Source organism: Pelodiscus sinensis, chromosome 4 (genome assembly GCF_049634645.1).
Source record: "Pelodiscus sinensis isolate JC-2024 chromosome 4, ASM4963464v1, whole genome shotgun sequence".
In the NCBI taxonomy this organism is placed as follows: Eukaryota; Metazoa; Chordata; order Testudines; family Trionychidae; genus Pelodiscus; species Pelodiscus sinensis.
In genome coordinates this window covers 14,511,567-14,533,666 of record NC_134714.1, presented here as the reverse complement: position 1 = coordinate 14,533,666, position 22,100 = coordinate 14,511,567, and the positions used below count along the sequence as shown (strand labels likewise).

General features: G+C 43.6%; 1 protein-coding gene across 1 annotated transcript in view; it reads left to right on the top strand.

Moving 5' to 3' along the window:
* Positions 1 to 19,258, top strand: part of KCNH5 (potassium voltage-gated channel subfamily H member 5) — a 235,023-nt gene extending 215,765 nt beyond the window's left edge. The window contains exon 11 of the mRNA XM_075926373.1: positions 10,962 to 19,258. Within this exon, the coding sequence (XP_075782488.1) occupies positions 10,962 to 11,906 (945 nt within the window). The 3' untranslated portion in view covers positions 11,907 to 19,258. The remainder of the gene's footprint in view (positions 1 to 10,961) is intronic.
* The last annotated feature ends 2,842 nt before the right edge of the window (positions 19,259 to 22,100 follow it).

The window sequence follows — 22,100 nt, the reverse complement described above, 5'->3', positions numbered from 1 at the left end:
AAAGGTCTCTTTCATACCCATAGGAAAGAGTGGCCCTCAAATGACATTTTCTTTATAGTATTTGACGGAAATCTTCATATCTCTCACCAGTCAAGTCGGTAATAGTGTACAATGAAACTATGTAAATATGGTTTCTCTGCAGCAAAATTAAAATGTCCCTGGCAGGAAGCCTTTTTTTCTTTGCATGCTATAATATCTGTGAAGTCAGGATCAATGAAAATTTGCACCAAACCCCTCTCCCCCACACTATTATTTATAGCTTCTTTCAAGCAACCTGCAGACTAAGCCATAGAATTCTTTTCCTCTTAAATCCGGCATGAAAGATTGTTCATGTAGCATTCCTGTTCTGGAGATTAACTAATTGCACCATAATCAATCATTTTCACTGCACTGCCACATGTAGTGATTTCTTCCCTCTATGTAAATGGAGCAGTGTTTTAAAGGCAAAAACACTGCTCTTGGTACAGAAGGATTACGCTGAATTTATTGGAGAGCAATGAAAATACTGGTTAGAATAATTTGTTTGCAAGGCTGAATTTCACATCAAAGTAAAGATATCGGAGGAGTACACCCTCCTGGAGAACAATAAAGCCATCATTGCCAGCCAGCCATTACACATCCCAGGAGTTTAAATTAATAGAGTGAACTAAGAAGTCATAAAGATTTACAGCGGAGCAAATAGAGTGAAGCAGCCTCAAGCAGGAGTTTGAAATATGGGTGCATTGGTGAGACTGCACAGAAGTTTGCTTTTGATGCTTGTGGCTTTAGTGTTCTCTCATTTCTGCATATAAAGGCCACACCTGACCTGTGTATAAAAAGCTGAGTCACAGAGGAGGAAAGTCCTGCCCTGTGCCCTTCTCCTGGCAGGGGAACCCAGCCAGTGCAGGATTTTAAATGGCTGGCCCCAGTTCAGGGCCTGATCCATCCCATGTGGGACAACTTCAATTGATTTTAATGGAAGTTGGATCAGATTCTTAAGGGGCTGCAGTGTTCTTTGCTGCTGCTTTGCCGATGTCACAAATTCTTTGTCCTTCTGCCGCTGCAATTTTTTTGCTTGGGAACTAGCTCTTCTCCTCTCTCAACCCTTTACCCGTAGCCACTTAGGATGTACTACGTGTTCACATTTGTGGCTGCAGAGGTCTACACACGGGCTGGTTTCCACAGCCCTCTCTCCACGGAACACACAGTCCAGCACAATGGGCCAAGAGGATTTCAATTTTCCTGGGAATTAGGTCTCCTGGTTTGCCATCAGTTCCTCACACTCACACACCTCTTCACTGGGAGTTCTTTACATGGAAGAGGGGCAGGATTGGGGCCTGCCTCTGATTGATTAGTCCATTTTTCTCAGTGGGCCAAAATGGCATTTTTACAAGTTCTCTCTTGGTAATAGCAGCACCATTATCTACTATGTATTTGAGAGCATTTGTCTGTCCGTGTGTCTGTGAATGAGTCTGTCTGTCTGTCTGTTCAATAACTCCTCCTAAACAGTAAGAGCTAGGACCACCAACTTCCATATGAGGTTTCTTCTTATCGTAACTTAAAACCAAGTCAGAGTTTGGTTGTTCCAGGACCATCTGTTGTTGAGCGGAGTAACGCGTGGGCGAGATTATGCTAATCCCAGCTTCATTAGTAATTTCAGTCGCCTACATTTGCATCCCTACCTCAAACTAGGGAGCAAGTGTAGACGTATCCTGAGAGAGTTAGATCTAACACTGTAGTGCTGACCAAGATTAAATCAGATAAAAGTTGCTCATATGCTGAATAAGTGTCATCACAGAGGTTTAATGCAGTTTAATTAATCGACTTTATCATTTGGATTAACTTTTTGTGAGGGTCCCCATGTGGACAACACTTAGTCTTTTTCTCCAGACTTACAGGAAAAGCAAGATCACAGATCATTGTCCTGAGTACCAGGCCATTAAACTCCTTGAGTACTACTAATGACCCTCATTTAGCATGTCTAGATTAGTAGACTGGTTTATACCTCATATTTCTAACTTCAAATACAGGAGTGATGCATCTATGCACATTCAGCAGATGATAACTTTCTAAATGATATGTTACATAAAGTATTTTGCATAAGGCATATTCAAGTTATGCCATATTACTATTCATAAGCATATTTCCATCAAGAATATGAAATTATCACGTGACATGAAGTATGTGTCTTTTTTTAAGCTTTTTGTAATTCATACTTGCACTAATTTACTGTATTCCTTTGTTTTATCTCCCAAACTCGCTTATTTTGTGTCCTTTGTAAGTAGATCAAGCTGGCCTTTGAGGATACTTATGACAGTCGTGGTATTCAAATGTACTAGGATGGAGGGGAAGGATAAGGGTACCTTTCAAAGTCGTAAAAAAGGTTCCCAGTTCATAGGTAGAGCAGAATGTCTGGGGCAGTGTTTCCCAATTTTATTTGGCCACGGAACCCTTTTAAAATTGAAAGAATTTTAAGGAACACCTTAAAATGTGGTGCACCAGCCAGGCCTAGGTTTATCAGGGGAAAATTTGTTAAGAAAAAACAACAACCACTACACCAGGGGAAAGGTTGTCGAGCAAAAAACAAAACAACCACCATGCCGGAAACGCAGTGGGGAAGGGGAGGTGTCTGAAAGTCAGCAGAAACCATAGAAGGAGCTGGTGTCTCTCTGTCTCTTTAAGGTGGGAGGGAGGGGGTGTGGGAATTGAGTTCTCGCGGAACCCTTACTTTTACCATTTGGGAAACATTGGTCTGGGGAATGGATGGAAAAGGGAGAACCTCTGCATGTCCCAGGCTTGAACTAGTTTTCCCATCCTTCCTTCCTTTCTGCCTTAGATGCCCAGGTTTCTCTTTAGGTTTCATTACACTGCACGCTACCTGCTGGGAATGGCTCTGTATCAAATGTAACCATTGCTCAGTGTTGGTCACACCTGGTACAGTGTCCCTTTTGGAATTGGTCCAGCATTGGGTTGGATTAACATTCAGACTGAATTAGCTTTCATTTCAGGAGAGGATGAAAGACCTCTCAGGGTTTAGATACTGATGGAGAATCTCAGGTTACAGCTATCTGTATTATTCCTGCCCTGTAAATAAACAAAACTCTTCAGTTTTGAAGGCTGACAGTCAGTTAACCTTTACTTAACCTTCACTAGCACAATAGCCAACCTCTACCCTCTTGCAGCCCGCAAATAACCCTTCACAAATAAATACAATAAAGGAATGGAAAGCAGCAGCCCCTTCTCACAGTGTAGCTTTGTGTCACAGGGCACAGTCCCAGTCCCTTGCCTAAAGGAAATGCTTTCTGACACTGAATTCCCATCACATCAAGAGGTTTAGCACTTGCCATGAAAAAGAAGTGTTTTCTTACCCCAGGAGAAGTGCTGTACATAAAGATTAATTTAGTTTCTTCCAACTCAGTTCCTCTGGGATCTGCTTCTGTTTCCAGCGCTGGCGTTTGGAAATGACTGTGTGTAACCCAGTGTTGGAGCAAGAAGAACTAGGTCTTGGTTGATTGGTTTAAAAGGAACTAGCTCTCTGGTTGATTGGTTTAAAAGAAGCATGTTACCATTTTCCAAGGAATTTCAGCTCTCACGGTCTATGTAATAGTCTGGTTTTTTAAAAATATTTCCATGACCGGACCATCTAGCATCCTCGGGGTGCTAGGCACTGTATTCAGAGGGATAGACAGCTTCTACCCTGGAAGCTGGCAGTCTTAATAAACAAGAAGGGCAAAGATAGGATGGGACTCACAGGGTGAAATGCTTTGGCCAAACTCATGCAGTAGTTCAGTGGCAAAGCTAGAAGTAGGCCAAGGTCTCCAGACTTCCCCATCCAGTGGCTTATCCACCGAGTCCAATGATACTGGAGGTACTGCCAAGATGTACATTTCAGGGCCAAGTTTTAGCAGAGGCAATGGTGTGAGCGCACGTACATCCACGTTTTCATGCACAAAGGCAGGATTTTTCTTGCACCATGGTGAGTGTAGGTGTGCACTTTGCTTTTAGAAAACACGGCTCCTTATATGCAGTAATTGGATACTTTGAGCTTCTCATTTCTCGATGTCTAAGTCCCTCGTGGGTCTCTCATTCCAACAGTGTGAGTTCAGTATTCTTCTCTCTTGAACTGAGCATTTTTTAACCTTGCCCGGATTGAGTCACTTGACACAGCCTCATGGCAAATGGAAAAATGGGGCTGAACTTACCAAAGACTGAAACTTCACCCAGCTCCTTACTGGGTTTGACAAGGCAGCTGGGAGTCAGAGAGTCTAACACCAGTAGGAGCATCAGCTCATCAAATTGGACCTAGAATATATCTCAGCAGGCCACCAGCGCCACCCAGCACCTTCACAGTAACCCCAACAAGCAAAATTACACCCACATATTACGGGCCACAGTTACTCTGTGTTCATGCAGCAATTGGCACACACCCTCCCGTTCTGGTCAGGGTTTCTATGAAGTGTTATAGGCCCTGTAATAAATAATAATTCTTTTCCTATGTGTACTGAATTTCTAATTATTGCGATCTTGAGTTACCTCCTTGTGACCAACTTCCAGGCTGTATACCATCCTGTTAAATACTTAGGGTGTGTCTAGACTACATGCCTCCTTCGACGGAGGCATGTAGATTAGCCAGATCGGAAGAGGGAAATGAAGCCGCGATTAAAATAATCGCGGCTTCATTTAAATTTAAATGGCTGCCCCGATCTGCCGATCAGCTGTTTGTCGGCAGATCGGGAGAGTCTGGACGCGATGCCCCGACAAAGAAGCCTTTCTTCATCGACACAGGTAAACCTGGTTTCACGAGGCTTACCTGTGTCGATGAAGAAAGGCTTCTTTGTCGGGGCATCGCGTCCAGACTCTCCCGATCTGCCGACAAACAGCTGATCGGCAGATCGGGGCAGCCATTTAAATTTAAATGAAGCCGCGATTATTTTAATCGCGGCTTCATTTCCCTCTTCCGATCTGGCTAATCTACATGCCTCCGTCGAAGGAGGCATGTAGTCTAGACACACCCTTAGTGAAAACCTAGCTCTGTATCAACCCCTGAATTTTCCCTCACACTTTAAAGGGTGACGGGTTGAAAAACATATAGCTCAGTGCAAGACGAATGGTAGTAAAGAATACTTTTCCTGTCTAAGTGCAACCACAGAAAGTTTTAACTGTGGACTCTATATGGCAGCTTTTCATATAATGAAAAGGCATGAGCTACAGGCATATCTCTTTGTACCATGATCTCATCAGATTTCACACAATAAGCTGGGTTGAGTGAGTGTAATAGGTGGATGGGAATCCTCAAATAAGTACATAAGAACAGCCATACTGGGTCAGACCAAAGGTCCATCTAGCCCAGTATCCTGTCTACCAACAGTGGCCAATGCCCAGTGCCACAGAGGGAGAGAACAGAGCAGAGAATCTTCAAGCAATCCCTCTCCTGTCCCCCATTCCCAGCTGCTGACAGAGGCTAGGGACAGCATTCCTACCATCCTGACTAATAGCCATTGATGGATCTAACCTCCATGAATTTATCTAGTTCTTTCTTGAACCCTGTTAAAGTCCTGGTCTTCACAACATCCTTTGGCAAGGAGTTCCATAGGTTGAAAAACTTACTTTTGTTTGTTTTATACCTGCTACTTATTAATTTCATTTGATGACCTCTAGTTCTTATGTTATGGGAACAAATAAATTACTTTTCCTTATTCACTTTTTCCACATCAGTCATGATTTTATAGACCCTATCATATCCCCCCTTAGTCTCCTCTTTTCTAAGCTGAAAAGTCCCAGTCTTTTTAATCTCTCCTTATATGGGACCCATTCCTAACCCCTAATCATTTGTGTTGCCCTTTTCTGAATCTTTTCCAACGCCAATATATCTTTTTTTGAGATGAGGCGACCACATCTGTAAACAGTATTGAAGATATGGGAGTACCTTGGTTTTAGATAGAGGCAATAAGATGTTCTCTGTCTTATTCTCTGTCCCTTCTTTAATGATTCCTAAAACTCTGTTTTCTTTTTTGACTGCTGCTGCACACTGAGTGGATGTTTTCAGAAAACTATCCACAATGACTCCAAGATCTCTCTCTTGAGTCGTTATAGCTAAATTAGTCCCCATCATATTGTATGTATAGCTGAGATTAGTTTTTTCAAATGTGCATTACGTTACATTTATCAACATTAAAATTAATTTGCCTTTTTTTTGCCCAATCACTTAGTTTGATGAGATATTTTTAAAGCTCTTCACAATCTGCTTTGGTTTTAACTATCTTGAGCAGGTTAGTATCATCTGCACATTTTGCCTCCTCACTGTTTACCCCTTTCTCCAGATTATGTATAAATAGGTTGAATAGGATGTGTCCCAGGACGGACCCTTGGGGGATACCACTAGTTACCTCTCTCCACTCGGAAAACTTACTATTTATTCCTACCCTTTGTTTCCTGTCTATTAACCAGTTATCAATCTATGAGAGGACCCTCCCTCTTCTCTTGACAAATTACTTTAATTAAGAGCCTTTGATGAGGGACCCTGTCAGAGGCTTTCTGGAAATCTAAGTACACTATATCCACTGGATCCCCCTTGTCCACATGTTTGTTGACCCCCTCAAAGAACTCTAGTATGGCATGATGTCCCTTTGCAGAACCCATGTTGACTTTTCCCCAACAAATTATGTTCATCTATGTGTCTGACAATTTTATTCTTTACTGTAGTTTCAACTAATTTGCCCAGTATTGGCGTTAGACTTAGCTGTCTGTAATTGCCAGGATCACCTGTAGAGCCCTTTTAAAATATTGGCATCCCATTAGCTATCTTCCAGTCATTAAGTACAGAAGCTGATTTAAAGGACAGGTTACAAACCACAGTTAATAGTTCTGCAATTTCACTAATAATGCCTGATTGTTGCAGGAAGTAGTGTCGATGATTTAATGGATTGCATTCTTTCCTCTGAGTTAATACTGAACAAATGCACTGTTGGTGGGGCTGTTTTAGATTGTGTAAACCCAAAGTCCTGATGAGTGTAGTTGTTATACATCTTGTAGCATTTCTCAAAGAATTAACTCTGCCGTCTTAGCCAAATTGCAGCTCAGGTAATTTCATTCTTTCTACCTATCATTCTTCCTGCTGTTCCAAGTAGCTGTAGTATATTGAGTTTCCTAGCCTACATTGTTGTTCTATGTTGAACTGTTGATACTGATGTTACATTACACCCAAGAGCTGGCTGTATTTCAGCAGTGGGTGTATGATTTCTCTCTGTAGCATAGTTTGTATATCAATTTAATATTTGTAAAACATTTAGGATTCTTTAGGGGTAAACCACTGTATAAACATGCCCTTAACACATCTACTTGCAGTATTCTCAGTAGACTTTTCCTGTAGGAATTAGGAATTTCAGTAAGCATGCTAAGTTTCAAAAATGATGCTGCCTTTGTGGGGTGGGCTTTTTTTTGTTTGTTTGGGGTTTTTTGGGTCCAACAGAACAAATTTAAAATGTAAAATTCATTGGTAATAGGAGAGATTCACTTACTTCATTCTCCCTTTGAAAAAATAACGGTATAATTCAGTGTCGGCGAGCATTCCAAAAGTCAGCATTTTTCAAAGATTAGCATTACTAGACCATTTCCTCACAGCTGATTTCAAGTGTGGGGGAAGGAGAACATAAAATGATTTTTCTTAGCTACAGCCTTCGCCCCCCACTCCCATACACCTTCTTTTGATCATAAAAAACAATTTATGTGCAGCCTGACCAACTATGTAGAGCCCCCTGTAGGTGATTCTTGCAAAATTTGAGACTAGCTTTAATGTATATTAGGTTTGTTTACGGGTTATGTTACCACAGCCTTGCACTTAAAGACAACAGCGATCTCGAAGACAGGACCAATCGTCACTTGGAGAGACAGTGCCACCCTGAAATGAAGAAATAGTTCATGCCAATTCTAATCTTGCTATGGCTAGACCCAGAGCCGGCCCAAGCTACGGGCTGACCGGGCTACCGCCGGGGGCGCCGTGTGGGGCTACCGGACCGGGCGGGGGCGGGGCTGCGCATGTGCCGGGGCCCGGGGCGCACAAATGGCTCAGGCCGGCCCTGGCTAGACCAGAAGTGCCTAAACCAGGGATGGAAAACCAGGAATGGTGGGTGGAAAATGAGTGGCCCTCCTTCATTTCAGTGGGCCGCAGCAGCCCCTGGCCAACTGGGGCTCTACCTGCATCCCACAGTCTCCCTGTCTTCCCCCACATGCGACTCTTGCGCACTGGGGCATTGGAGCCCAACCCTTCCTACTCCTCCCTCCCAGCACTTCCAGAGCATCACAAATCACCTGAGTCATGCTCCATCCCCACTCCTCTCCCTTCCTTCCAGATCTTGAGCAGCTGTGAACAGCTGATTTGGAACATTCCAGCTCTGGGAGGGAGGGGTCAGAGTGGGGCCAGCATGTGAATCAGCAGATTCGTGGTGCTCAGAAAGTCCTGGGAGGGAGGGGGAGAAGTAAGAAGTGTGGGGCTCTGGTGCCTCAGTGTGCAAGAGGCGGGTGGGAGAAGGGAGCGGACAGGAGATCTGTGGGCTGCAGGTAGAGCCCCAGTGGGCTGTGGCCAGGGAAAAGCACATGTGCTCTGCCTAAGTAGAAGATCTCTCTTGAACAAACCCTCTGTATCTTCATTTAGATACAGTGTCTTCAATTAAATGTAATTACTTCCCTCTTTAATCAGTGGCTGCTTCTATTAAATGTATCTTCTGTCCCCTGTGGCTTGCAGGATAGAGGTGTGACTACTGCAAGAGGCCAAACACTAATCAAAGGCAGCTTCTAACGAAGATACAAATGAATTGCATCTAGGTCAGATGAAAGCATCTTCCAGGAGTCCATGCCTTTCAAACTGGGCTCATAATAAACATGTTACATTTCTAAATTACTCTAAGCAGCTGCATCATCTAGCAGCCCACAGGAATATGTTTATTGTATTTGAAAGGTTTCTATGAGGCTGCCATGGGAGCTTTGATGTCCATGTTGATCTCACATTATCTCAGTGAGCTACATTCATCCCTACTGTAGCTGCATTTAAACTAGTGCAACGCGTCTTCCATCTTAAAATGGTTTCATTTTATGTGACGCTTGAAAAGACTATGTGCTTGCATATACAGACAGATCTTGGAAGTAGATATTTTAAAATATTTAATTACAGACACATAGGATTATGATTTATTATTATGGCCACTGGTGGGCTGAGATCTCTGACTATATCCTCCTGTCTCATCTTGTGCTATGATCGCAAGGTCTTTGGGAGCAGGGCCTGCCCTCTAGTTCTGTGTTTGTTCGGCACCCTGTCCACGGGGGTCCTGATCCGTGACTACTCACATACAAATCCATTATGATAATAAGAAGAAACTGAGTTTTACTTGGTGAAGAAGTGCAGTCAGCTGCACTCCCAACATCTGTTTTAAACTGGCCAAGCCATTGGATAGCAGCATGTGTCCGTCCCCCCCCCCCCCACACACACACACACAGACTCTAGTACAAGGGAGCTTTCGGGTGTGTCTACACAACAAAGTGATTTCAGAATAACGGTTGTTATTCTGAAATAACTATGCGAGCGTCTACATAGCAATTGCATTATTTCGAAATAATTTTGAAATAAGGGACAGCTTATTCTGACTTCTGTAAGACTCATTCTACGAAGAATGCCTACTCCGAAATAGCTATTTCAAAATAAGGTGTGTTTAGATGCTTCACTGATGCTATTTTGAAATAGCCCCTCACCAGGGCCATTCTAAGTTATTCCTCCTGGGGCTCTACATTGAGATAGCACGTCTACATTAGGGAAGCCTGCCTCGGAGGCTTCCCTACAGTGTATTTTGAGGCTTTCCTACAGTGTAGACGTGCTATTTTGAAATAAGCTATTTCGGAATAACTATTCCAGAATAGCTTATTCCGAAATAACTGTACAGTGTAGACGTAGCCTTCCTGTCCTGATGTGCAGTCACTCATTCCAAGAAAGAAAGAAACCCAAACAAGCGGAAATGGACTGAGGCATTGTAACAAAAACCTGTGGGCTCTGATAAATGTCACCCGCTGGAGTGTTTCGTTTAGCAGCCTAGTTTGTAACAGTTTCCTTGACTTGCTCAGTACTGCACCAGTTGGGGGCCCATCTTGCATAAGCAAGTGCAGTCAATTTCATCCAGCCAATCCTTGATCCCTGTTCTGCCGCTCTTTGCCAAATCTGCTTTGGATCTGCCCATTTTGTGCCTGGCTATGACTCTCTTTCTATGACTCAGCTTGCTCCTTTTTCTTGCTACTGATTCACAACAGTTCTCGTGACTTCACTGATGACATCCTTGATTCTTGCTTAGCTTAGATCACCTTCATTTGCCTGCCATGTTCTCCTGTGACTCCTCACTACAAGTCTATCCCCATTCTAGTTCTCATGCCTCTTCTGTTTAGCTCTCTTTACAGAAGTGCTGTTCTCTCCTAAAGCACCAAATAAAGGCCAGTAAATCAGATCATTGTAGAATTTCATTCCAAACCAATTCCTGAACTTGAGCTTGTGGTATGAGCAATACTTAATTTTTGTCTGGACTTGCCACAGCTGAGCCCCGGGACCTTGGGGTTTGCCACATCAGACATGAAAGTAAAAAACTGAGCCCTAATTGTTTGATCAGTGACACCTCTATCAATACAAATTAAGCACTAGGTATGATATTGTAACAAACTGCATTATAATATCTTAGTTTTAAAAAAAGCCCTCTTTGCTTTTGAATTATTTGACACCTGTGGACATTGCTCCTGTCTCTGTTACCCTTGTTATCCCATGCTTCCTCCCTTCCTGGTTTGTTTGTTTATTTTGGCACACACACTGGTTTTAAATTAGACCAGAATTTCTCCAGGGCATGGACTTTTCTGATCAGGACTATGCTGTTTCTGTATCTTCAAATCATGTTAGCCATGGTTTGATGTGCAAAATCCATTGTCTTCTCACCATGTTTTGGATTTGTCCCTCACAGATCATTTTCCGGAAAATCAGCGATGTCAAGAAGGAAGAAGAAGAGCGTCTGCGCCAGAAGAACGAAGTGACCCTGAGCATCCCTGTGGACCACCCAGTGAGGAAGCTCTTTCAGAAGTTCAAGCAGCAGAAGGAGCTGCGGAATCAAGGCACCACGCACATCGACCCCGAGAGGAACCAGCTTCAAGTAGAGAGCCGGACCATGCAGAATGGGGCTGCCATCACCGGCACAAGTGTGGTCACTGTGTCTCAGATCACGCCCATCCAAACATCCCTGGCTTACGTGAAAACCAGCGAGCCACTCAAGCAGAACAACAGGGATGCAATGGAGCTGAAGCCAAATGGCAACACTGAAAAATGTCTCAAAGTGAACAGCCCCATCAGGATGAAAAACGGGAATGGGAAAGGATGGCTTCGGCTAAAGAACAATATGGGAGCCCAAGAGGAGAAAAAGGAAGACTGGAATAATGTCACAAAGGCTGAGTCAATGGGGTTGTTGTCCGATGACCCCAAGTGCAACGACTCGGAGAGCAGCGTAACTAAAAATCCATTGAGGAAAACAGACTCTTGTGACAGTGGAATAACAAAAAGTGACCTTCGTTTGGATAAAGCTGGTGAGACTCGCAGCCCCCTGGAACACAGCCCTATCCAAGCTGACGCAAAACACCCCTTTTACCCCATCCCTGAGCAGGCCTTACAAACCACGCTACAGGAAGTCAAACACGAACTCAAAGAGGATATCCAGTTGCTAAGCAGCAGGATGACTGCCCTGGAGAAACAGGTGGCAGAGATTTTAAAAATATTGTCTGAAAAGAACACATCCCAGACCTCTTCCCCCAAGACACATTTATCGCCCCAATTGCCCCCCCAAATACCTTGTCAAGATATTTTTAGTGTTTCAAGGCCTGCATCACCTGAATCAGAAAAAGATGAAATCCACTTTTAACATATACCTATGTATATATATGTATACAGTATTTATGCAATTGTGTATATATACCTGTATACATATATATGTGTGTGTATACAGTAAATATATATATATATATATATATATATAAATATATATATATATATATTTTCACTTGCATCCAATATGACTTGAACACAACAAGGATTTTGATATGTAAATATTGCATGTCCAGCTGGATTCTGGCCTGCCAAAGAAAACAATTATTAACATAGATATTGCTTGTATAATATGCAGTTGACTGCATGCACACTTTACATTTATTTATAATCTCTATTATGTAATAAAAGGATTACTTTTGTTTAACCAAGGCAATGTTACTATTTAAAGCATCAGGGTCCATCCTGCCAATATTGCCATGACAGGTTTGATCTCAGGCTGGGTAATTGAGCATTTCTTTCCTCATTGTCCTCTCTGCTGAGTTAAACAGTAGATTAACATGAGGCCAAGGGCACGCTCAGTCTTCTCTTAGTATCATTTCCTGGTATGGTTCCATTGGGGTATAATGTATACTTGGTGATCAATGTGTATTTCCCATGAAGGAAGTGAAGGATTCAGCTAAATTGAAAGGGACAGCAGGTGATGGTCTGAAATGTTGGAAATTATCATTCGGGGTGTTCTGCATGCAATGCATTTGATCTCTGCTCCCCTCCTCTCTCACCATGATACGTAAGACACAATAATAATGAATGATTATGTACAAAATAACAAAACATCCCACATCCACGCCCTGTATGCCTTTTTGGGTGTGGGAGGACAGAATTCATTCACATACTTCCGGCTGGGCTGTTAGAATAGCAAGAGGTGGGTTCTTGTAGCAGTACCGGGTCTGGGTCTGTGTACACTGCAGTTAAACACCCATAGCTGGCTCATGCCAGCTGACTCAGGCTTGCAGGGTGCAGGCTATGGGGCAGTGCAGATGTCTAGGTTCAGGCTGCAGCCCAAGCTCTGAGACTCCTACCTCTCACGCCCTGAAAGCCGAGGCTCCAGTCAGTGCCTAAACAGGTACACTGCAATGCAACAGCCCCTTGGCCTGAGCCCCCCAAGAGCCAGAGTCAGCTGCAGGGATGCCCTTAAGATATATGGGGCCCTATGCAGTACTATTAAACTAGTGCCCCATCCCCAGCAACAGCCCGGGAGGAGGGGAATAATGATTTTTTATAGATGCAATTTTTTAATCTTCAGCGACACACCGATGAAATATTTTTCAAGCAAAATTTAAACCTGCATCCTGTCGACTGACACGGTAAATGTAGAAACTGACAGTATATACCTGGGGTTGGCAATTGCCTGTTAAACGGCTTCAATTGCCACTTGCCTGGCTCTTTCCCCGGGTCAGTGTGCTGACCAAGTGGTTCCTGCCATTTCCAGTGCCCAATGCAGCTGCATATTCGGTGTATGGCCCTGGTCAGCTGGCACACCCCAGCAGCAGGTGTCTAATTGCAGTGTTGACACAACCTCAGTGTCTTTATTAGGAACTCCGTTTTTTTAGGGCTCCCCTGAAATTGCTCCCGGCTGAGACATCACTCAGAAGGTCTCAAGTGAAGGGGAGGGAAATCCAGGCTCAACTCTTTCAGGAGGTTGTAGCTAGTAGTGTCCAAAGCCTGACATTAAATGGTTGCATTAGACCCCCACCCACCCACCCACTTATTTTTAAAAGTATGTTGGTAAGCTAAAATTGGCAGTAGGGAGGAAAAAATGATCAGACTGTATGTCCACTAAGGGGGACATTCACTTCGCCCTCATCAAGCCCAGGTAATAGGGCTGTGGGAGGAAGGCATGGGAAAGTGAGAGAGATGAAATCCAGCCCCATCTGGAAACTGGGTGCTTGCTCCAAATGCTATTGAACTTACCCTTGACTACAGAGGACTTTGGATAGGCTGAAGGTGCAGGACTGCAGCCCCTGCACAGCCAGTCACATAGTGAATGGATGTCATTAGATCCTGCAAGCCTTACCAGAGCCCCTCTGGGCCCTCAGTGCTGGCTGATGGGCGACACACCGAGAGCCCACATGCAGTGCGTGCGATTGCCTGGCTTGCAGCAGGATGCTCTTGCATTGCTAGTGTGTGATCTTGGTTGTGAAGGCTGCTTGAACCAGCACTGTGCGCCATGGGTGAACTTGGCCCCGGGTTTTGAAAAGATGCATCTCCCTTACTAGCGAGACTTTGAAATATGTTTGGGCCTGATCCCCTGCTGTCTGAAATTGGCACAGCTCCGCTGACTTTAATAGCGCCAAACAAATTTACACCAGCTGCAGATCTGGGCAAATGCTGCTTCTGCAGCTGCTTTTTTCAACAAAATGCCCGTAGGGGGGCTAGAACATGCAGCATTGCTGACCTAGACTAGCACAATGGACCATAATGACTCAAACTCAAACATAATGCGGCCTCTTGTGTCAAAGTCCCACTTTCTAAAAAGTGCCTATAAGCAAATACAAATTTGCACAAGAAGCTTTTATAATCAGTCAGGTAAATTACATCAATTTTCATAATTAGTGTGCATCATTACCAATTAGAAAATCAGCCATTGCTGTTTATCGGGTTAAAAAAAAACAGTTCTCCTGAGCAACTGAATCATTTACAGCAGTGGAAGTTGTAAACTTTCATCCCCAGGGCGAACATGCCTCTTAGTATCAAATTGAAATCCATGATTTCAACAAAGCCAAAGACGCCATTGCAGCTGATGTGTCAATTCTCATAGGCGTTTAGGACACAATTTTCTTTCTTTGCTTTTTTCCCCCTCAAGCCTTCTCCTTCAGGAAAGCGTGAGGATGGGGGATAGAGAGATTCCACTTCAACAACAATTAGGGACAGTTATTTCCAAAGCTTGGTGCCTAAGCAGCCCACTATCTTTGCTGAATTACACGCTTCTTTCTGTGGCTGCATTTTTGCTCCTGCTGTTCCACTGCAGGTACGAATCAGGTGGCTGGAGATACAGGGGGCAGCCCCAGTTAATTTTGTGGGTACATGTTGCACTTGGAGAGAGGCCAGATTTAGGGATTAAATCCCTCATGGGCCCATAGAAGTATGGGGACTACATATACAGCTGGAGCATGTCTTTTTGGGGTACATCTTAAGTGCCAAGCTCTAAAGATTTAACCCCAAGTGTGTGGCTTCAATCCCTGACTAAAATTGATACACAGCAATTAATTTTCTTGGATCCCACTCCAGTGTGCCTAATTGTTGCACATGTTACAGGAATGGGGTTGGTAAAAGCAATCGTGCTGTGCATTATAGTCTCCTCATCTCCCCTCTCCTGCACTGCAGTGCATCCAATCTGGTTTGGCTGCACAAGCCTGAGTAGCAATTCTGGAAGACCGGGCTACATTTTGGCAGTCTCCTGCCCATTCTGGTGCACAACTCGGCTGTGGCTCCCTGCACTTGAGCACAGAGGCTGAGGCTGGGAGTGGAATACACCAGGTGAAATGTGACTCTGCCAATCGCCAGCCACTTCCACAATGGAGCCAAGGCCCATTGGGTGGACAGGATATTTACTTGGAAAGGAGGATTCTAATCCCTCCATCCTTCCAGTGAACTGCCCAGTTACTCAGACTGTACAGGGGACAGGACTTTGACATACTTGCACATAACTCTCGTTTTATATTAACAGGAAGTTATATGAATAAAACAGGAGGGGGATAGATATGCCTCTGTTATTCTGCAGGAGATATCAGAATGTGTTAGTTAGCCTTAACTGTGAATTTCTTTGTCTTTAAGGGGATTTAGTCCTTTCTCTGTAACTAACATTAACCAGAACTGCATGGCATGTAAGAGGTTGGTTTTTTTGTCTACACTCTTAAATTAGGTGTAACTTCATGCGGCTTCACAATGAGAGAACATGTAACAAAGCTAATCTGACCCTGAAAAAATTTGGAGACAACTGTATCGATTACAGTTCCAGTAAAAGTATACTGGTTAAAAAGGCATACTGGCTAAAAGCTATAAATACTATAAACTAGTAAGAACATACAACATTTTTTTCCAGTTCCAGTGTCAATTCTTGTGCCTATGCTGCTCTTAATCTATGATATTCATGGGTGCTAGAACTAGCAGCACAAGGGCTGTGCCCACATCCCTTGGCTTGAAGTAGTTTCCATCATATACACGATTTACAGTTTGATTCAGTGGCTCTTAGCACCCCCACTACACAAATTGTTCCAGCACGTCTGATGATAAACCTATATCACTGCAAAGATCCACTGAATCAGATCATATCCTGTATGAGGCAATACATCAAAGCAATATGGAGCCACATTTTCAACAGGCGCGCATTGGCTTTTTCTATAAAACAGTAACTGGGGCATGCAAATTGGATACCCCAGGCCTCGTTTGCAGCACAAAGGTGTGAATGCAGGCACATTGTACAGGTGCAGCTTCTGTGCTTACCTTTTGGAATATTTGGCTCATACATTTTTTGAAGCACTTGACTATACATTAAAATATCAATGCATTACATGTTGTTTCATGAAGTAGCGACAGGATCATTTTTCTCATTTTCTAGTCCCCTTGTTCCTTTGTTTGCATGATGTGGCTGATGGTGATATGGAATGGTGTCTTCTCTTTTCATTAAGGAAGCATGAGTATGGTGAACACTGTAAATATCACTCTGATTTTCCAAGCAGAGCAATACAGCGATCTAATGATCCAAATCAAACTAGATTTAAACGTTAAACCTACTTCAATAAGTGCAATAATTAAACAACACATTCTGGGATGCCTGAATCACCACTCGAGTAGCTATATATACCATTTAGGAAGCATTCAGTTGCATGCATTAAGATTCTTTTTGAGTTCTGTGTGAAAGTTCAAATGCTCCATTACATAATAGTTATAGTGATAATTCTTAGCACTTATGGGGCTTTACCTGTTCAAAGCGCTTTACAAATACGTAAGTGGATTTTATTTTCCTGACAAGACACTAATGAGGGAAAAAAATCAAATGCTTTCCAACGTGAATGAAACACCTTTAATATTTTTTTGCATAATATGATTTGAGCAAAACTGTAGAATTACACCAAGTTAAAAACTTTGAGTCATTAACTCGTTGAAGACTGAGTAGCTAAATATTGCCTGACTGTTCTAATTTCTAATTTGCACGAGTTTTCATTGTTACAGAAGACTTGGGATTAGGATCTAACTGATTTACTTGTGTGGCAAAAATGAGTTTTACTGATTTTTCTTCCTATTAGCGAAGCAAAGCCAATACAACTATAAGAGTTTGATCCTATTCTCATTTAAGTCAATGGCAACCCTTCCACAGGCATCAATGAGAAAGGGTGAGTTCCTGAATGAGAGTGTTGGAGCCAAATTCCAGTTGTAGATCCAAATTTGTCCCCCAGTCCCAACTTTGTTGAAAGCAACAGGGTCTAATTGAATTAAACGTCTTTACTACTGGAGAAAATGCACGAGGCTGAAAGAATCCAGCTTAATTTTCAGAACCCAAGTTGAGATTGTAGAGTTGGCAGGTAGAAAAATAACATCAAATGCTTTGTATACTGAGCACAATTGAACTTGAAATCATCAAGATACCATAAATATGGTGCCCCACAATTAAAGCTGGTTGAAAAACCAATTTTCCATCCCATGAAAAATGTTGAACAAAGGAATCGGGATGAAAAGACATCGCATTGCCATTTTTCGCAAATTTGGGGTTAATTCAATTGTTTTGTTTGGATAAAGTCATTTTGAAATGAAAAATTGAAATGTTCCATTCCAAAAGTGCTAAAAAGGGGGTCTTTCAACCTTTTAAAAATGATTTGTCCAATTTTTTCCCTAAATGAAATGTTGTCAAAATAGAATTTCGCACACACAAAAATTGCTTTTGTTGAAACAGCATTTTCTACAGGAAAGCTATTTAAGACCAAAAAATTGACCAGTAATGCCCACCATGCCATCTTACAGTTGGTTTTCAGTGCAGAACTGCATCTTGAATGAATAAATACTTCACTATAAAGCCTTCAGACCGATTTATAGCGCTTCATAATCCTGCTGCCAGGATACTTTTAATAGCGTCTTTGAGAAATGGGGTATGGGACTCCTCATATAGAGACCCAAATCTGAAAGATAATGAGATGCCCATCTCCCATTCACACTGTGAGCAGAATGCTCTGTACCTTTGAGGATAGGAAAGTGGTAGCTTGTATTTTTCTTGTCTTCTTTGAAACTACCCCAAAATTCTCACTTTCTGGGAGTTCAGGGAAGGGAATAGACTTTTGTCTACATAATTCTGACTGAAAGTAGGGATGTTAGGGTGTAGTCATTTACATGTTTAACCGATGAGCCTGGGCTACAGCTGTATCAGAAGCAGCAAGAGGGGAGAGGGAAGGTGGGAGCTGGTTCTTCTAGGGAAACAGCTCTTGCAGAGCCACCTGCTCCCACCGCTACTGCCTCCTATAGAGGCAGCTACACAAGGGGATAGACAGGAGCTAGTGTTTGAGAGAGCTGGCTTAAAAGCCAGCTCCCCATGAGCACCGGCTCTCAGGGAGCCACCTGCCCTCTGTGCTGCTGCCTCTTATAGGGAGACAGCAGCGCAGGGCGGGAGGCAGGCAGGAGATGGTACACGTGGGAAGCTGGCTTTCAAGCCAACTCCCTGCACAGCATCTGCCTTCCTCCCACCCCGTCCCCGCGCTGCTGTCTCTGTATCAGCAACAGAGCCAGCAGTGGGGAGAAAGCGGGAGCCAGTACTCGGAGGAAGCCAGCTTAAAAGCTGGTTCTCTATGAGCACTGGCTCTTGCCTGCCCCCCTTGCATGTAAACATGTAACAGGTAACACGGTTACAAAAATAAACATTTGCTTACATCCCTAACTGAAAGAGCCTGGCCCTTCATCTGTGCCTATGCAGAGCACACTGACTTTGGGTGGGTGCCCTGGTGGTGAAGGGTCTGCAGAAGCTGACCTAGCTGCAGGATTAGGGGCCTGGATTTCCACATACCTTCCACACTTTGTTCTGGGTAATTTTTACATTTATTTTTGGATGCAAATAACAAATGGGATCTAATTGTTTTAATCCGAAAATCTTCCATGCGGATAAGAATGTTTCATACTTGAGCACAAGTTGTTGAGCGGACTGTTGTTGGGCATTTAATAACAAAGGAAACAGTCCACATAACTTCTAGAAGAAACACTGGTTATTTCTTTTAATCAAAGAATATTTTGTTAATAGGGCAGATGCAAAGACAGAACACACAGACACTTGGGGTGTGTCTAGACTACATGGCTCCGTCGATGGAGCCATGTAGATGAGGCAGGATGACAAAGGGAAATAAAGCTGTGATTTAAATAATCGCCGCTTTATTTAAATAAAAATGGCCGCCGCGCTGTGCCGATCAGCTGTTTGTCGGCATAGCCCGACAGTCTAGACGGGTATCTGCTGACCCCAGAACCCTTCATTGGCAGATCCTTTATGCCTCGTGAAACAAGGCTTACAGGATCTGCTGACGAAGGGTTCTGGGGTCGGCAGATCCCCATCTAGACTGCCGCACTGTGCCGACAAACAGCTGATCGGCACAGCATGGTGGCCATTTTGATTTAAATGAAGCGGCTATTATTTAAATCACCGCTTGATTTCCCTTTGTCGAGTAAACTAATCTATATGGCTCCGTCGATGGAGCCATGTAGTTTAGATGTAGCCCTTGAGACCCCTAACGCACGGCAAATCAAATCAATATCCACTGTGTGTGTTCAGCGGTACTGATCAATTGTTTTGTGTAGTGCAGTGGGACAGTATATTGCAAGCTAGAGTGCATATTCAGACAACATAACTGTTCAGCAAGAGCTCGGTGAGTCTGTGGAAAGCATATCTACCAACTATTGCTGGACCTTCTGATACAACCCAGTGAGGGGTTAAAGACAGGCTACATTAAACACTGGAATAAATTGGCTAGGGAGATTGTGGAATCTCCATTATTAGAGATATTTAAGAGCAGGCTAGATAAACATCTATCAGGGATCTAGACAGTGCTTGGTCCTGCCATGAGGGCAGGTGACTGGACTTGACCTCTCGAGGTCCCTTCCAAGTCTTGTGTTCTATGATTCTACATGTCTACTCAACAACCCTACCCCGCTTCCACTGGGAGGGCCCACATCTACAGACTCAAGCTTACTCTACAGCACAAGAAATAGCAATGTTGACGTTCAGGCGTGAGCTGGACCTTGGGCTTTGAAGCCTGAGGAGAGGGATGTGTCTCAGAGCCTGAGCTGCAGCCCCATCCCAGCTGCGCTTAGCACCTGAGGACAAGCCCCAGGCCCGGACTCTGAAATGCGCCCCTCCAGGTTCTTTTTTCTGTTTTACCCATAGGCTACTAAGTCCCACACAGGTATTTAGGTGCCTCACTCACATTTAAATCTTTCTGTGTGTTATGTGACTAAATACATTGCAGGATCTGGATGGCAGGGCCTCAGTCATGTTTGGAAATGGGATCTAGCCCTCGTCGAGACACAAGTTTTGTAGCAGGGTCACTGTGTCAGATACGGCCGTGATTTGACGGTGCAAGCCTTAGCATGTGTCTATATTTCAGGGCTTAACTCGAAATAAGCTTCGCAACTTGAGCTACGTCAATGGCGTATCTTATTTTGAAATAGCTTATTTCAAAAAAGGGAGCGTCTACACAGCACTTATTTCAAAATAGAGCACTCTTCCTCTAACTTACCTTACTCCTCATACAATGAGGGTTACAGGAGCTGGAGTAAGAAGTCCTCCAACTTGACAGTATTTTGACACTATTTTGAAATAACTGCCTGCCGTGAAGACATGGTTCAAGTTATTCGGAATAGCGCTAGTGATTTTGAAATAGTGTTGCAGTGTAGATGTACCCTAAGGCTACATCTATACTGGCAGTTTCTTGCGCAAGAACTGTTTTCTGGAAGAGTTCTTGCGCAAAAAGTCTTCCACAAGAGCGCATCTACACTGCCATCTGCTTTTGCGCAAGAGCATCCATGGTAGTGTGGACGCTCTCTCGCGCAAGAAAGCTCTGGTGGCCATTTTAACCATAGGGGCTTCTTGCACAAGAAATTCATGTTACCTGTCTGCCCTCTTGTGGAAGAGCTCTTGTGCAAGAGGGCTTATTCCTCGTGGGGAGAGGAATAACTCTTCCGGAAGAAGCCATGTTTTACAACGCTATACTGTAAATTTACTTGCACAAGAACGCACGTGCAGTATAGACAGCAGGCAAGTTTTTGCACAAGAACAGTTGTTCTTGTGCAAGAAGCTGCCAGTGTAAACATAGCCTAAGAGTAGACTCAGTTGGATCAAGATAAAGGGGTTCTCTGGTATCCCTTGTTCCTCTTGCTATATGGAAGCACAGTGAGATTGGCATTAACTGTATCCCTACACAGGGACAGTTAAAACAGGGACAGTTAAAACAGTACACAGTAGGCAACGTTTCGGCTCCTGTCTCTGAATATTTGACTTGAAACCTGTGCCATGGTATACCAGTGGCCTCCATCTGTAAAATGGGGTGTTTTATTGTCCTTTGTCAAATGCTTTGGGATCGACAGAGGAAAAGAGAGCTATAGAGGCTGGGTGTTGCTAGACTGACATCTGGGACCGTGTCCAGAGAACAAGCCAGGATACAGACCTAGACTCAAAAGAAGAAATTCCCTTTAATGAGTAAAAATTCCTCACAGTACGAGGCAATGTGAAGCCCAGGGCCTAGATCCAGAAGAGCCTGAGAGGAACGTAAGAGCTATGGTAGCAATGGCTCACAGGACGTTCAGTGGGCGCCTAGTCATACCAGATGTTAGTGTCAGGCTAAGCTGAGGAAGCTTTTTTAATAGGAAAACTCTTGAAGAAAGTGTTTGCTCAGCAGCTATTTTTACAAATTCTTCCTCCTTTGGAGGAGACTCTTTGTAAACCTGTCAGGCCTGTTCTGCCTGGTGAACCAGTTTTTATGAACCAAGAGTGAATTTAGGTAAAATAAAATGAACCAGCCCTAAATTTTCCACTCACAAAATGAATGTATACCACCCGGCAAAACTTTCTCCCCTGAGCCCGAATCCAAGAGAATCTCTGTGGTTCTGTCTGGCCCTGGAAGTGAGCAGAACTTCCAGGACAGAAGCTCATGGTCCCCTTTTTGTTTCTTGGAGAGAACGGGGCCTCTAGTTCAGAGCACTTGTGCAGTGGATTGAAGCTAACACATGGAGTTCTCCCATGAGAACAAGGAATTAAGAGAGC